The following is a 17,833-nucleotide window of genomic DNA, read 5'->3' on the forward strand; positions in this document are numbered from 1 at the left end:
TATACAAAAGCAGCGTGTTAGACTGGTGGAGGAGAACATGCCAAGATGGATGAAAACTGTGATTAAAAACCAGGGTTATTCCACCAAATATTGATTTCTGAACTCTTCTGAAAACTTCATGAATATGAATTATTTGCATTATTTGAGAAAGCTATATATCTACTTGACCTCTACTAGTTAAAATACTTGACTTCCTAGTCAAATAAATATTTATTGAACATTTACAGAGATACTGCATTTGGCTCTAATCCCTCTGAAATTGTGTTCCAGTGGCATGGCTTTCATGTCTTCTGTCTACGTGGTTTGTTTCTGTAATAAGGAAATAAGTATGCATTTTAAGTTTATGTCTCACATGTAAAAAAAACCCTGCGTGATTGATGATTATGTAAGACTGTGCATGATCACTATTTCAAGGAAATAATTTGTTGTATTGTATACTCTTTTATGTTGGTTGTAATCTAAAGGCTGTGCACAAAGTCCTTGATTACACTGTAGAAAGTGGCATAATAATATCTGCTGTCTGACAAAATAACTTCACTGATTAACTTAGATGCAAACATTACAGTTCATACTCTTTAAAACTCTGGGATTATGGGTTTGATATGTCTATTCAGATTCTAAATATTAATACTAAATATAAATAATAAGCAAACAAGTTAAATGTGAAATTAAAATCAATACGTGAATGAGGAAGAAATAAAAGGAAAATAAAGAGACTTGCAGATGTTTTTGTAAAACGAAGGTACCTTTTATTGCGTACATTTGAGGACATTAGTACCAGCAAGGCACGCACCACACTTCATAATGGGAACAAAAGCATCAATCAAAAGGGCTTACAAAAGAAAAAAAAGAAAAAATAATTTGCTTTACTTTTGTTTTTTTTTTACAAGGGAATTTCCTTTCACAGAAAGGGCTGTAACGAACTGCAGACAGACAAATAAAAGAGGGAGAAGAACAGACGTGGACATTATCTGTAGGCAGAACTTGGTTATGGTTCAGTCCAGTTATATTTTGCTTGTGCAGTAGCTCTTGAGGGACACATACCAAAATAAATCCTAAAAAGAGTTTTTTTTAATCCCAGCAGGAGAGAAAACATCACATATCAGAATACAACGTTAGATATCTGATTTATCGGTCATTTTTTATAAACTGCAGTTTTATTAACTGATCGAAATGTAAGAAACATATATTATAGAAATGTTTACTGTGTTAACAAATGTAAAGTCTGAGAGAAAAAGAGTGAGAACTGTACGGTCACTCTAAAGTAATATAAAGTATGGATCACAGAATCAGGGCCATGGGGGAACAACTGCACCACTACAGAGGATGCACTGCTATTCAAAAGAATGTACAAGAACCTGAACTGAACGCCCACATGCATGAAAGCATTGAAAAGTGCTGCTGATGACCCACATTACAAAATAATAATAATAATAATAATAATAATAACAAACAAACAAAATAAAATAAAAAAAAACATGGAAGAGAGAGAGAGAGAGCTCTATGTAGTATTTTCTAAAACAAGCAGAAAGGAGTGTGTTTTTTTAGTGACTGCACACTCTGATATTATTGGTGAGAGAATGATGTATTGCTCACAGGTTCAGCTGCAAAATCTTCATCAGTTATTGATACATTATTGACAGGTTATTGGCTAATTCCATACTGAGCACGCACACATACAAACTTTCATACAACTCACTCTTACATACACAGACTGGTAAAAATGGGAGGAAAGTGATTTCTAATACTGACTTCCATTCAGGAATAATACTGACATATGGCACACTGAGGGCCCTATTGTGCGATGCTCATTGCTGTCTCACACCCCGTTAACAGTCTATTTTCACGCCTTGCGCCCGCGCTGTTAAAATGGCGTTGGACTTTCAGATTATATTTATGGTGGGCTGGAAGTGAGGTGTGTTCAGGTAAACATCTGGCATGTTTCTATCTTGGCAGTGGAAAACACAGTCAATAGTCACCCGATGTCTTAGCTACACAGGTGTGCCGTCTGCTCTTTACACACACTGACGCACTGCAGTGCACAAACCCAACTTTTACATCAACAATAAACAAAATACAAATAAAATAACAATGCTGTTCCCATTACCTACTGGCACACCTTTACAGCATGAACGGGCAGGTTATCATCCTCTGCTGCCACACACAAAGCGCTGCACTGTTAAGATACCAACACGCCAAAATCAGAGTGCACCTGCCTCTTAAAGGGAATGAGAAGTGAAACACTGATTGCTTTATTTCCCATTCTGCCCAAAACACATATATTATTTATAAAGAGATTTAGTTTATGCCTTTTGCGTGTTTCGAGCTGCTCAATGTGTGCTTTTTGTGTTCTCACAATGCCAAAGACACATTGACATGCCCTAAATCCAGCTGTGTGATGTGCAATCACACGTCTCACCTATACATCGCTAAAATAGGGCCCTGAGACTTAAACAAAAAAAAAAACATATGGCTCTCAGGCTCACAGCAACAGTTCATGCATTACAGTTTACAAATTTTTCAAAAACACACTTTATATTATAATTTCCAGTTTATAAAAGAATTGACAGAGAAAGAAAAGCTTATGGTCTTGATTATAAAAACACAGGTTACCAGGACAGTTTTTTATTAAAGGCTGCTGAATATGAAACCCAAAATGAGCTTCCCTTTTAGTTTAATGTCTCTACTCAGACCTTTCAGGCACAGCTCTGGCTGAGACTCCAGCACTAGCCATTCCTCAGTCTCTGTTCTTTACCACTTCAATCTAAGAGTTCATCAATTACACTCTGAGCACAGAAGTACACTGATTTATAACCCTGTGTGTCTGTGGCTACGTTTGTTGTGTCTACAGCGAGTTCATAACACTCCCCTCTCTTTGGAAGCTTATTTATGTCTTGCCACAGAGCAGCCATACACAGGTTAGCTGTTTGCACTGGCCAATTGACTTTATATAATTCAAATGGGTCAAAGCAAATGGGTTCATTGCATATGAATCTAATATTAAATATTAAACAAAAACAGTCAATGCAATATTATGTATTCATATTTTCACTGTCACACATAAACAGCAACTTTACAGTAAGTCAATTTAAATATTTCATGTAGGTTATTTTCTACACAACAAATGTGTCAGTGTTACATCATGCTGTTACATCAATAGTGTTAAATCAACTGAACACTACAGTTTGTTTTCATTTTATAAATAATTTTTATTTCTGATTTTCTTCATTTTTTCTCCCAATGTAGCTAGGCCAATTGTCCCACCCATTCAGCAGCTACTCAGCTGTGTATCCCCATTACAAACTTTTCTTAACTTTCAGTATAAAAAGAAACAATTTCAAGTCTGTATGGATCTATTGGTTAATTAATTATTAGATTTCGACACTATATAAAAAACAACTGTCGGATTCAAATTTCAAAAATTGAGATACATGGTTTTTGCGTGACAGTGTATCATGCTATCATGCCAAAAACAATTTGTAGAAGAAAGAAAATCTTTCTAAGAAAAATATTTAATTCCCATGCATTATTTAACATTACTGCTGGTTCATTAATCATGAAATTGGGATATAACATGTAGAACAACTGCCAAATTTAAGTTTTATCCAAGAATCAGAAATGACAAAAATCGAAAGGCAAAGTTTATGAGTGACAGTGAAGATATTTTACCTAGACTGTGAATATTCTTACAGTGTAAAAACATCTAAATTTAAAACTTTATTTGAAACTTTTATACTAAATGTTTTTTTAGTCTTGGATTTTTTTTTGTCTCCAATGTGATCCTCACTTACTCTCTCTGACACTAACACACACACATACACACACACATAACAAAGAGTAATCTCTGCTTGTTTCCTTGGCATTGTGTAAATGAACTTGCAAGGGGCAAGGGTGAGGAGATCAGGGAACAGTTTATGGGTCTAAGAATTTGCATAGAGTAACAAAGGCACATGTGGTTCAGTGAGAGCGGCCAACCTTAGAACACAATGTACACGCACACGCACACACACACACACACACACACACACACACACACACACACACACACACACGCACTTCCTATCCTCAAACATTGATGATATGGCTATATACTCCTTTTCATATTGAACACGGAGTGCTTCTTGTCTTTGGTTCATAGCTCATATTGTTTGATCGAGACTATCTGAAATAATCATATACTGTATACACTTTCTTTGAAACACTGTGAAACACACACACACACACAACCTGACACTATTGTGGACTCTTACATTGTTCTCCTAATCTCATAGTGGCAGCGTCCTTCACTTAACCTGCTTTTACACCACACAAACATGTCAGAGTGTGTATATGCAAGTGTGTGTGTGTGTGTGTGGACTCTGCATTAAGGTCCAGTATCAGTGGTTACTTTAATATACATGAAATTAAATCTCGTTTGGATTAGCATGCAAAGACAGACAGACAGACAAACCATCATACACACTCACACACACTGCTAGATAATCTAAGTAACATGACCATGAGGGGCCTGTGTGGGTCGCTCAACTGGAACCCAGTAGGTTTTGTCCATGGGTTTCATGTTGGCCCCTCATATGGATGTCAGTGATTGGCCCCACCAGAGTCAGTGATGGGACTTAGGGGTTAAACATTGACCCTTATATGGGCGTTACACTGCAAGTAGAGCCTAGATGGGACCCAAGTGGTTTAACAGTGGGCTGAGATGATGGGGCCTGTTTGGGTAGCCCAGCCCAAAACACATGAATGAACCCACTCAGAGCCCATGCCCACCTTGAACCCACCTATCACACCTTCCACCCATGTGAGCCCATCATGAGCATGTTGGCCGGGATGAGTTCACTCTTGGTTAAAGCAGCTGACTGGTAAGACAGACTGGCGCAGGTTCCCTTTCACTTCCTTTGAGTTCAAAGGCTGAAATCAGCAGCTCCATCACATTATATCGCATATCTTCTCCACTCTTTCACACAAACACTTCCATCATCTTTTAGGTTTTCTTTGATCGTTTTCTCACACAACAAACTCAGGCACCTCCTCTGTGGTCAGGTCCAGGGAGAAGTATTTGTTGGTTCTTTTGATGGGGTAAGGGTGCTGGTTGTCTCGGATCCCAGCGCACTGCTCTGCAAGTCCCTGGTAGCCGCAGCCGTCGCTAAGCTCCTCATTACACCCAAATGTGTAACTGTGAGCGGTGTCTTCACAGAGCTCCGCCCACTCTTGGCAATTCCTCTGGTATAGACGCACATCATCCAGTGACTGGCTGTGCCGATCTGTGGAGTTCTGAGACTTCCTTTCTGACACAGTCTGGAAAAATAAATACAGAAAACCAATCAAAATTCAGGAAGAATACAATTTTATGGATCGAGTGAGAACCACACAGAAACATACAGCTCTGTAAAAAATTAGATCACTTCAGTTTCTAAACCAGTTACTCTAATTTTGCTATTCATAGGTATATGTTTAAGTAAAATGAACATTGTTGTTTTATTCTATAAATTACGGACAACATTTCTCCCAAGTTCCAAATAAAAATATTGTCATTTAAATGGCTGAAATAACAAAAAGATGCTGAGCTTTCAGACCTCAAATAATGCAAAGAAAACAGTTCACAAGTTCATAATCATAAAGTTTTAGGAGTTCAGAAATCAATATTTGGTGAAATAAACCTGGTTATTAATCAACCTTTTCATTTATCTTGTCATGTTCTCCTCCACCAGTTGTACACACTGCTTTTGGATAACTTGATGCCACTCCTGGTGCAAAAAAAACAAGCAGTTCCTCTTGGTTTGATTGCTTGTGATCATCCATCTTCCTCTCGATTATATTCCAGAGGTTTTCAATTTGGTAAAATCAAGAAACTCATCATTTTTAAGTCCAGAGCTTTTTTTTTTTAGAGAGAGATTGTGTTCTCTCTACTGGTGCAGGTTGGAAAAGCTTATTCAGACCACAAGGTGGAGCTGATGCCAAGTACATGAGTACATACAGCATTGATCCCTTATACCCTGTGTGAAGTACCACATTTCAGTTTGTATACTTTTATCACTAAATTACTGTAATAATTAACATCAGATTATTAACCCTACTGTAGGACCCTGGGGACTTGAAATGCCAAAGATTTAGACAGTGCACATGCCAGTTAACCTGTTTAATTGTCTGTTTAATACAGTATGGGTAGCTGTTTAAAACAGTAGTACAAATACAATCCAAATTATTTTTATTGACAAAAATGAGGAAAACAGATCTCTAATCTGTAAGTAACATGACTGAATACATGCCAAAATGAGCAAATGAGGAGAGATATATGCGTGTGTTTAAATATGCGACTGAGTGTTACCTGAGGAAGGGACTCGATGCTTTGGCCTCTCATCTTCACCACAGTCTCAGAAGAACTTGATGTTGATGAGCTCACTTCTTTCACCACTAAACCTGTGTGTACACCATCATTATCATCAGTATATATATAAAATGAAAAAGATATTTCATAGTTTAGTACAACCATCTTAAATCATATCTTAAGTGCATTTTGGAAACATAGCAGTCTGTGTGTCTGTGTTTGTGTTAATACCAGAGTATCCATTGCTCTGCGCAGATGTTAGCATGTCCTCAGTGATGTGAATGCAGAGGTCTTGACTGAGATCCAGTGCTAACTCATGCAGCTCCTCAAAGTCTTTTGGGTCATCCACCAACATCTCAATCTCTGTAAAACAGCACAACAGGACAATAACTACACAATATCTTGTTTAACTATTAAATTAATGATTTTTCCTATGATTTGTCCTTCAATAATGATGTAAGGGTTAAGGGTTTAAAGACAAGGTGTGAAATAGTTTAAATGCTATAATATTCATAGTTACATACAGTACTATTAAGTGTCTCTAAAATCATAAACCCACCAGCAGAGGGCAGCAATCCCAGCTTTACACAGTGCTTCAGTCAATTAAGAAACTCATTGCCCAATAAACATCTGAGACCATAGGTTTGTGACTCATACCCTCATCATCCAGGCACCGCTCCTTGCTACTGCTCTCAATGCCAGACGTGTGTGTGCTGGCATGGCTTGTGTTGGAGGAGGAGTGTGTGCGCAGCGGTCGGTGAGGTGTGTGCGCTGGAGTGCGGAAACTGTCGGTGTCAATGCCTGAGGTGTGTGAGCTGCTGTGGCTGGTTGTGGAGTGTCGTGAGAAGCGTTTCTGGCGTGAGACGCTCCCCATGCTGCTGCCACTCGCGCGGGAACGCTGCTCCAGCTGCTCCATGTCCAGCTCCAGAGCGTCACTTATATACGACTCCCGATACTGCTTCTTCTCTGAAAACACAGAAACAAATGTTCAAAATTAATCAAAAGATATAAAAAAATCTTAACTTTTAAGATTTAAAAATTTATACCGTATAGATGAAAACACCAACATCTTAATGTTTAATTCAATATATTTTCTGGAAACATTATTAATCATTAAACAATAATACATGAGAGAGAGTGCTATAATGTGTATTATTGGCACTGCTGTACTGCGGTCATGTGCAAGAGGCTGCGGGCCAAGCAGTGCCAATATTACACCTTATAGAACAAACCTTGAGTGTATTATTCTGATTATGCTACAGTTCTATTATTGCTGTTTATTGAAAGATTTTGAGTTAAAGAGGATGAGAAAATATGATCTGTTTGGTTATAAACAAGAGTTAAAATAGTTCCGTTGCTGCTCCTTTTGTAGCTGAGCTGTTTGGCTTGTAAGCGCTGCATCGTCGTTAGGTTACCTGTATGTGGCGGAGTAATACATGGAGAGCTTCGGTTACAGTGCATTACCGGCACGCATAGAACGCCTCTCAGCCAATTACACTGCAGGGTCAAAACTAACTGTGGTATAATTATACATTATATAGACAAAAGCATTGGGCTGCCTGCTCACATGTTCTATGACTTACACCTGCAATTGTCATTGGGTCAACAATGTTCATGTGCATCTGTTTCAGAAAGTCCTATTCTATTGCTAATACTTCTCTACATGGTCTAGACAAGCTGTATGTGTGCATTTGCACATCTATGTTAGCAATGGATACAACATAGGAACAAATATGTTTTTAGACAAATCTGATAGCACTTTTTTAGAATGTATCAGAATATAACACAGAATTGACCAATGGAAATGTTTCAAAGTGACTAATTATTTTGACACTGACTTCCATTGTAAAAGTAAAGAAGTTGCTGGCACTATTTTGGAGAACTTAGATTTTAGCCTAACAGTGACAATACATAATTTAAACAACTTTATTAAAATGTAAATCTGTTTTTTGTCCTTATAGAAGGTCAGCAAAGATCAGCATGCAAACAAGTGCAGCTTAAACCCTCAATATCTTCACACTCCTTAACATCCACTTTAAACACAGTATGTAAACAGTAATTAACTGCTGCATGTCCACATGTTCATTATGTACTCATGCAGACACACACACACACACACACACACAGTATTACCTTCATTCTCCTCTAGGCGCCGGACCTGCTTAAGTACAGGCTGAAGATTCATGTACAGGCGGTGGCTGTTGCTAAGCAACTGTAGGAGGTGGCGGGAACGAACAGGACAGCCGGTGTAGTAGATGAGCTTCCTGGCAGAGGGCAGGCCATCAGGTAGGATCTCAAACCTCTTCCCCTGAGAGACAGAAACCCAGAGAGTGAAAGAGAGAGAAAGCATAAAATGGCTATTTTTGGAAATTTAGGACACGAGGTAAAAGTACATGAGGACAGAATTTTAGATGTTACAAACCCAGCGTACACAGTAAACCATATAGTGTATAGTATGCACAAAAGTACTTACCACAAATACAAGCTTGCCCACGTTCGTCCAGGGGAAGTCATACAGGAGTTGCCTCACCATGCCCACATTCTAAATAACAAGAAAAAAAACAAATTAATCAGCTTTTCAACATATTTCCAGGACATTACAAAAATACCTTTATACTTTTAGATATGAGTAATGTTTATATAATTATATAGTATTATTGTATCCAGTAATGCTTCACTTTAATGCAGTTGAACAGTTAGCACAGAGTGTGTAAAATGTAACTCAGGGGGGTTCCCAATCTTTTGCAACTTCAGGCCCACTTAATCCAAAATTACTCACACAAAAAATGTACTAACATTACTGACATAGAATCTAAACAAATTACAGCACAACAATCAATGTAACTATCTAATCCATTGATATGCTCAAACTGCATCATGATCTTTTGTTGTGAAAGACCCCATTTTTAACCATATACCTATAATGGGTAAAACTCATACACTAGTCTACATAACCCAAAGGCCAATACTGGCATAGTGATAACATCACATACCTGAAAGATCTGGATCCCACGCAGTGTAAGTCCCAGAGTGAGAGAGGCCTCCAGTTCTTTCTTATCCTGTAAGGAACATATTTAACACGTTATTCTCAAAACTTCTCAGTTTCTCTCTCACCTACAAAAAGACCCACATACACACACTCCTCTGACCTTGTAGAGGCGGTAGTAGTGGACTGTGACGTCGTCTAGGAGAGCTGCTTCTTTGATGTACTTCAGCTGAGCCTCAGAGGCAGTCAGAGCAAACTGTTCCTTATGCATGTTGGGAATGTGACGCAGAATATACTCTCGCCCTCTCTTAGTGATGACCTGCAGAGAATGTGTGTATGAGAGAGAAAGAGAGAAAGAGGTCAAATTTAAAAGTGTCCCAGTTTATAGTTCCTCCTTAGACATAATCTACAAGTGTAACAGAAGTGAAAATGGGCCAGCACTGGAGAGATGAGCATCTTTGTAAGTGTTCTCCCAAACAATGTTTCTGTTACTGTTACCAATTAACCACATTTACAGGGCTTACAATAGGAAAAAAGCTTGTGAAACAAAAAAAAATCCCTTGCAGTTTGTTAAAGTAACTGTCTCTACTGTCCAGGAAAGACTTTGGTACTACGTTTTTTGGAGCACTGATGTGGGGATTTGATTGCATTAAGCAACAAGAGCATTAGAGAGGTCAGGATATTGGATGATCACCACACCACTCATCCCCAACTCATCACAAAATTACTGGATGTAGCGACACCATTTGGGAGAAGAGTCCCAAAACTCAACAGTCCAATCCTGCCACTACCCATGATTACAATAGTGTAATGAATATCTAATCCACATATTACTGTGTTTTATTAGAAATACTTTTTACAGGGGCTGCACAAGCTATGTGTGTGCAATTGCACATCTGTGTCAGCAATGAGTGCATTATTTAAAAAGCATGTCCACAAACATTTATTTGTGACAAGTAATGTAAGTTACAGCACAGCACTACACACTTGTGAAAATGCAGAGATATAATATTAGGGACAAAAGTTTTAATTTTTATATTAATTTAAAAAAAGGATCAGAATCGATTTATTGCCATTGCTTATAGAAATATCATACAACAAAATATCATTTAGCAGAAAAAAGATTAAACAGTATCAATATGAAGTGCAATATAAAGTGCAATGTGCAATATCTAAGTACAACTTAGACCTTATGTAAAAAATTATTTCCATTATTCAACCCCTATTTCACCCCCCTCCTTTCCTCCTCTATTTCATTATTACTCTGTTGGCCTCCTTCAGGCCCTGACAAAATATTTTTCCCTTGGACTTTTATGTCCTCTGTTGCTTATGTATCCCATTAATTGTAAGTTGCTTTGAATGAAAGCATCTGCTAATGTAATGTATTTCCTTTTGTTTCTATGTGCAATGTTGTATATAGAAATCCTTCACTAGGGTTCATCAATTCCATTTTAATTCTAAAACCAGTGCAGTGTGGTGACGCATCTATTAAACCTGATCATTCACAGTAGAGCTTAATCTAATGTGTTTAAACAGGAAACTGGACTGGACTATCAGGAATGGAATGCTAATGGTGAGAGCTTGCAACCTCTGGCCAATATTATAGTAATATATCTAAGCGTTGAGCATGTAGACGATTCAGGATTCCACATTCAGGGACAAAGAAGAATCATATTTAACAACATACGGATCCAACATATGGACCGAGGCCATTTATCAGTAAAGAACAGGAAGAAAGAGATATCTAAAAGCTACTGCAGGGTATGTGCTTGTGTATCTTGCAATTGAGGTTATGATGCGACAGCAGAGTACAGCACTCACCCAAGAAGGGAAGTAAGCCTCAGGCTGGAAGTAAGAGCCAAAGTGCTTATTCCGTTTGAAATTTCCCAGGTCCGCCTGCAGAGCAAACGCAGCCAGCAGGAAATAGGCCTCCTCTCGCTGCACACACTGCGACTGCAACACCTGCTTCCGTAAGTGCCAGTAATAATAATACCTCGCTGTACGATCACTGAGAAAGAAAAAGAGAAAGAGAGAGGATTCCATATTATATTGATTACAGAGGTTTTTACTCTGGCACAGTTTAGAGCATGTACAGTACAAAGCATTATACACACAAAATGTGTTTCTTAAAGGAGCCATAGAACATCCATCTTTTATTGGTCATGCTGAAGTTTAATAAAGACAATTTATGATGAATAATGGATCTGTAAAAAAAAATGTTTTCATTATTTATGCACCTAAATTTACATTCATTCAGCTCACATACTGGCTACAAGCTAAATGCAACATCTACTTTCAGAGAACCTGGAAGCAGTGCTATAGGGACTGATGATAATGAACATTTGGAGAAGTTAAAGCTAACATTAGGCAATAAAAGTAAGGACTGGTGCTGTTACATATTGTGCTGGAGCCTTTGGAGGGGCTAAAGCTAACACCTGATGACTAAAAGGAAGGACATATGCTGTTATCCAGCCCAATGGAGCTTTTAGAGTGGTTAAACACTGACACTTGGCAAACGGAGTAAGGGTTGGTGCAGTTACCCAGTACACTGAAGATAAGCCTAACCTAACACTTTGCAAAAAAGCAAAAACTAGTGCTGTCATCCCATATGCTGAAGCTTTTTTTGGAGTGTCTAAAATCTAACATTAGCCAGACAAAAGCACAGACTGATGCTGTTAACTTTTGCAGCGGCTAAAAGCCAATGCTAGGTGGACAAAGCAAAAACTGAGAGCTACAGGTACCCAGCATACTGATGTTTTTAAAGCAGTTTAACCAAGGCTGAAAGCTTCAATTTGCCCAGCTTTAATATCCTCATCTAGACAACTGCATACCATGCCAGAGAATACAGCAAATTTATTAGTAAGTTGTACAGTTTAAAGCTAAGCTTGGATGTTACACTAGACTGTGTGGCAACTGTGGGCTGTCTCAGCTCTGTAAATCAGACAATAAAACTTAAATTTTAAGCCTTTTGTAAATTGAGAAAACTGCATGTTTCTTTATGAGGCAAAATACTTTCTATTTTTACTCAAAAGAGCAACTTAAAATGCTTTACAAATGTACTATTTGTCACCTTAAGAAACAAATTAACCATGCATTTATTTTGTTTTATTAACAAACATGAAGTGACAATGTCAGAGAACAGAAAACGTCTATTAAATTTTTTGTTATTTTTAAAAGTGTTTGTTTGTGTGTATCTGTGTTATTATATGTTCTCTTACCTGATAAGCCTGCCATTCTCCACATAGTACTGTGCTCTGAAGTGTACAATCATCGGAGGCCCAAACTGATCAATTCCCTTTAACAGATTGCAAAATCTATGTTAGGTGGGTAGGTTCACGTAATAGTAAAAAAGAATAGGTAACAAATATCTAAAGTTAGATTGGGTCATACTGAAGTCAAGCCTCTAATAACCCAAACCATAAGTTTCAAAATACTTCAACACTTTAAAATATGACATAGAACGCACATATTCAAACATCTGATGGGTGCAGTCTTCAATCTTTACTGTACACTCTGTTATAATAATACATTTGGTGCATTTATGCATACATTTTTGGAATTGTCCAGAGGTGCTAATGTTTTGGAATAAAGTAATTGGATTTCTCTCTTCATTAACTGATACAAATCTCCCAATAAGCCTGTCTCTTGACAGTTCTATTTTTCCACTAGCAAAGAGAGCATGTAAATTATGGTTGACAGGCCTGAACTGCCTTCAGTTGCTCTTCTTTCTATTACACACTGGTTGCACCATTTTTTTTTTGGATATTCTTTCTTTTACAGTTGACTTCAGCTAGAGTTAATAAAGTAAATTCAGCTACAGTTAAAAGATAATGAAGATGTAAAGAAGCTTCTTTTATCATAAAGATTAGGCAGAATTAGACAATGTACATGTGTGGTGTATATGTGTGTATTGGCTTGGTAAACATACAGCATTAAATTGATTTTAGCTTATGAAATAAATTGTATATCCAGATACAATGACATATTAATATTAATTAATGTTTTTGTGTGTATTACCTTGCTTGCCTCTCGTTTCCACTCCTTTGGACAGTATTTGGACAGTTTCTGTCCCAACTCCATATAAATGTGCTCATTGTCTGTGACAAGAAGAACATTAATTGAATTTTATTACACATTACACATACACACGCAGAGTATATAAGAATATTCCGAATATGAATAGAGAATTTAATGCACATTGTCATGGCTTACTCTGAACAACGGTCAGGCCGAACAGGTGACAGTCCTTCAGCCGGAGCAGATCACACACCTGCACCAACAACTCCTGACACAGAGTCTTCACCTGTGGGAGAGGAAGAACCGCAAAGAATCAATAGCAGAAAACATCTCACCGTATTATTAACGCCTGCTAATAATAGCAATGCCCTATATGCAAGCAACATAGGATTAACCAGGGACATCCAAATAATGGCAGCGTATTTGAAAAACGATAACAGCTGAATAACAGTTGTAAATAAGCTACTCTTGGTATAAATCTGGTTTAAACACAGACTTGATTTCCTCATCCTTGCTTTAAATCCCTTAACAGCACACTTGCTGATCTGACAGAGATTAGTTCAGTCACAGTAAAGACAGTTAGTACTCCTAAACGACTGCTCTTATTAATCTGTTTTAGAAAAGGCCTTACAGGGTAATAAGGGTGTAAGAAAATATTGATATAATATTGTTTTGCTTTATTTTGTTTTAGAATACTGTATTGATTTTCAAAAACACAACATTGTTGGCCAAGGTCTTGCCAATACACTACCCTATGAGATACTAGAGCAGCCTTTTAAATATACAGTTTTAAACACAAATAAAATTCCATTTGATTCTTGGGGCATGTATCATTTAATATAATATGTGTTTAAACAATAATAGTGTTTAAACAAGTATTGAACCATTGAAATATGCCTTATACATTAAATTAAGTGTTGTACACTGTTTCTAAACTGTGTCTAAGGTGTTTATAGCTTGGTGACTGAAAAATATTTTTAGTCCAGTTATGTCTTCTAATAATACTAATTCCCCCTGGCCTGTGTTCTGCCCTCCAGGAGACCCTGCTTAAGAAATGTTCCATGGGAATTCCCAGATGTGCTGGCAGAAACACATCAGGAAATTGTAAGTGTTAGTGTGGAATCATAGCTGGTAAACTCACAGTAACGATGACGTTTAGTGTGTCATCATTAGGGAGAAACACACACACACAACGGCGGTCCTGCATGGTCTTGTTGTTGTGGAACGGCAATTTGTTCATGTTTGGCCAACTTCCTCCTAGAAACTCCGCCCCTGTGTGGAGCTCTGCCCCCAGAGCCCCTGCTCTCTCGCTGCCTTTCACTCCAGTACTGGTACTAACTAGTTAACACCTACTCTTATAGTTCTACTGGTACCAGTCCTCACACACACGCACACCAGTTTCACAACTGGTTTGATGCCTGTTGAGAGAGAAGAAATAGAGAGAGAGAGAGATTTTGAGAGAGTTAAACTAACAGTTATTATTCACAAATGCATTCTAACGGACTAGTGCACAAACATTTCACCCACACACACATGCACACTCACACTCATATACACACAAACACACACTCTGGTTCCTGCTGCTCTGATCTCATCATCAAAGAATGTTTCGCTTGCTGGTGACAATGTGAACATCTGCCTGCACAGACACAAACCACACTGACTTATTCCCTTTAATGCACACACACACACACACATACAGGCACAGTCATCCCAATATCCTTACCCCTTTTCTCTCCGGTTAGTCTTTCTTCTTTTGTACCGTCATTTTTCCCTCAAAATGTTGGTATGATGTGAACTGCCCTAAAAATGCAGAAAAAAAAAACAGAATTAAGGGTAGTCACATATACACATTTCTATACAATCCTATCCATGCCCTCTAAGCGGACGTGTGGATGTGTGGCAGCCAATGTGTGTCATTTTACATCAGTGACGGTTGTCACACTTCAGGCTGTTCACCAGATACAATTACACCATAAGGATCTCATTGCATTTAGTGACAAGTAGTGATGTCAGGATGATGATCACCACCCATCTCATCCTTAACTCCCATCTCACCTCTAAAGTGTTGTGTGGAGGTACATCATTCCAAAGAAAATAGACTACAGTCATATGAAAAAGTTTGGGCACCCCTATTAACCTTAATCATTTTTAGTTCTAAATATTTGGGTGTTTGCCACAGCCATTTCAGTTTGATATATCTAATAACTGATGGACACAGTAATATTTCAGGATTAAAATGATTATTGTACTAACAGAAAATGTGCAAAATTTGACCGGTGCAAAAGTATGGGCACCCTTATCATTTTATTGATTTGAATACTCCTAACTACTCTTTACGGACTTACTGAAGCACAAAATTAATTTGGTAACCTCATTGAGCTTTGAACTTCATAGCCAGGTGTATCCAATCATGAGAAAAGGTATTTAAGGTGGCAAATTGCAAGTTGTTCTCATATTTGAATCTCCTCTGAAGAGTGACATCATGGGCTCATCAAAACAACTCTCAAATGATCTAAAAACAAAGATTGTTCATCATAGTTGTGCAGGGGAAGGAGACAAAAGTTGTCTCAGAGATTTAACCTGTCAGTTTCCACTGTGAGGAACATAGTAAGGAAATGGAAGACCACAGGGACAGTTCTTGTTAAGCCCAGAAGGCAGTTATGCAAACACTGTATTTTCTTTCTTTTTCATCTTGAAAGAGGCTGAGAGAGAGAGAGAGGAAGAAAGAGAGCGAGCTACACCAACATTTAGTTTAATGCTAAACAGGTAAGTCTGCTCACATTAATACCACCAATATTACTAGCTGTTCTCAAAGCGATGATAGTTGTGTACACTCAGTAATTTGTTTTGCCTAACTGATCCTGCTGCCAGGCCTGAATCACACCCGTCACCACAGTGTCACCACTGTAATAACACCAGAGAGAGAGAGAGAGAGAGAGAGAGAGAGAGAGAGAGAGAGAGAATAACATAGAGAGAGAGAGGGGCTGTTCTAAATTTGAGCAAGTCTGAGTCACTTCCTACCATTCAGCCATGCTGACAACGTGGCAGTACATACACACACGTGCGCTTAGACTCACTCACACACACTCACATGTTTCTCCACTTATTTTGATTTATGTCGACAAGCAAATTAAACAGACTTAAAAAAAAAACACGTTCATATAAAATCATGAACGCTGCAGTCTTAGTCTGACCTGTCATGCCATATGTTAGTCTATCAGCAGGGTGACAGAAGCATCCCAAAATGAAATGACAGAGAGACAGAGAAAGAGAAAGATAAATAGAGAAAGAGGGATGGAGAGGAAGAGGATGACAAATAATAACAGATACTAAACACCCTAGGAAATGGGAGAGCATAATATGGCAAGTGAGGAGTAGGAAAAGTGTGAGTGTGCATGTGTGAGAGATTTAGAGAGAGAAGAACTGCTGCAGTCAGGAGAATTCCAGCCTAACATCTGCTTCTCATTCCAACAATGGACGCCTTTGATTCTGGACACCACACACACACACACACACACACACACACACACACACACACATGCACGCTATATCTTCAAGAGAATGTGCTCGCTTAGACTGACATACAAAATCAAAACATCAGCAACTGTCAGTGATCCAAGAGGCACTGCATCAAACCGCGTACACAGACGTCAAACGCTCTGCAGCAAATCTCCTGCAAGTTCTTACTGAACAGAATGCGTGTGTACAATTTTAAAAGCCAGCTTTCATCACTTTGTATGCAGAAGGATGAGCATAAGCATGGTGATGGTTGTGTTGAAAAGCTGAAAACATCATTCTAACAGATACTAATGACTAGGGGTGTAAAAAAAACATGAATATTTCAAAGTATCACAATATTATGATTGTAAAAAGATTTAAGAATATCAAACTCATCATGAAACTCAATCTCTGCTCATCCCTGGCCTGTGAAGATTCGTGTATATGCTTTAATGACCTATTGTTTCAGAAATAATTGCAATAAACCATATTGTCATTTTAAGACTATTTTCTGCCACTGAAGTAGAAAGTATTAAGTAATAATAACATATAATACTGCAGTTAAATGACGATGAGGATATATATTAGGATATATATATTTTTTTGGCATATAGTTCTGCTTGTCAAATGTTGCCGACATATTTTCAAATGCTGTATTTTTGTTTTTGTTTGACTTTGTTTTGTTTATACTTTTGAATTTTTTCTCATGTAAATTAATATGCAAGTAAACACAAAGGGTAATCATTAGAAATACAAGTTGAAATTGAAGCTGATAATAATGATCATGTCAAGCATAACACTTTAAAAAAGAAAGTAAACCCAATACTGTTTATCTTAAAAAGAAAATGTATTTTTGACATGGGTGGACCAGTGTCCAGCAGTGTCTATTTGGAGTTTACAGTTTTCATTCGTCTCTTAATTAACAGGGTTAGTGGGTGTGTTTAAGCAGGAAAATAATCAAAATAGGCGTTTCCTGCTTCGACTCCTCTGTTAATTAATGGGGT

General features: G+C 37.8%; 1 protein-coding gene across 1 annotated transcript in view; it reads right to left on the minus strand.

The window, feature by feature from the left end:
* Window positions 1–726: 726 nt before the first annotated feature.
* Window positions 727–17,833, minus strand: part of frmd6 (FERM domain containing 6) — a 30,699-nt gene continuing 13,592 nt past the window's right edge. Inside the window, exons 2-15 of the mRNA XM_015605668.3 lie at window positions 15,055–15,131; window positions 14,470–14,746; window positions 13,524–13,614; window positions 13,329–13,408; window positions 12,530–12,606; window positions 11,133–11,319; window positions 9,475–9,630; window positions 9,319–9,384; window positions 8,799–8,867; window positions 8,459–8,633; window positions 6,983–7,291; window positions 6,557–6,688; window positions 6,326–6,417; window positions 727–5,295 (exon numbers count right to left, since the gene is read on the minus strand). Of these exons, the coding sequence (XP_015461154.3) occupies window positions 5,005–5,295; window positions 6,326–6,417; window positions 6,557–6,688; window positions 6,983–7,291; window positions 8,459–8,633; window positions 8,799–8,867; window positions 9,319–9,384; window positions 9,475–9,630; window positions 11,133–11,319; window positions 12,530–12,606; window positions 13,329–13,408; window positions 13,524–13,614; window positions 14,470–14,568 (1,824 nt within the window). The 5' untranslated portion in view covers window positions 14,569–14,746; window positions 15,055–15,131 and the 3' untranslated portion in view covers window positions 727–5,004. The remainder of the gene's footprint in view (window positions 5,296–6,325; window positions 6,418–6,556; window positions 6,689–6,982; window positions 7,292–8,458; window positions 8,634–8,798; window positions 8,868–9,318; window positions 9,385–9,474; window positions 9,631–11,132; window positions 11,320–12,529; window positions 12,607–13,328; window positions 13,409–13,523; window positions 13,615–14,469; window positions 14,747–15,054; window positions 15,132–17,833) is intronic.

The sequence above is a fragment of the Astyanax mexicanus genome, chromosome 7, assembly GCF_023375975.1.
Source record: "Astyanax mexicanus isolate ESR-SI-001 chromosome 7, AstMex3_surface, whole genome shotgun sequence".
Lineage (NCBI taxonomy): Eukaryota > Metazoa > Chordata > Actinopteri > Characiformes > Acestrorhamphidae > Astyanax > Astyanax mexicanus.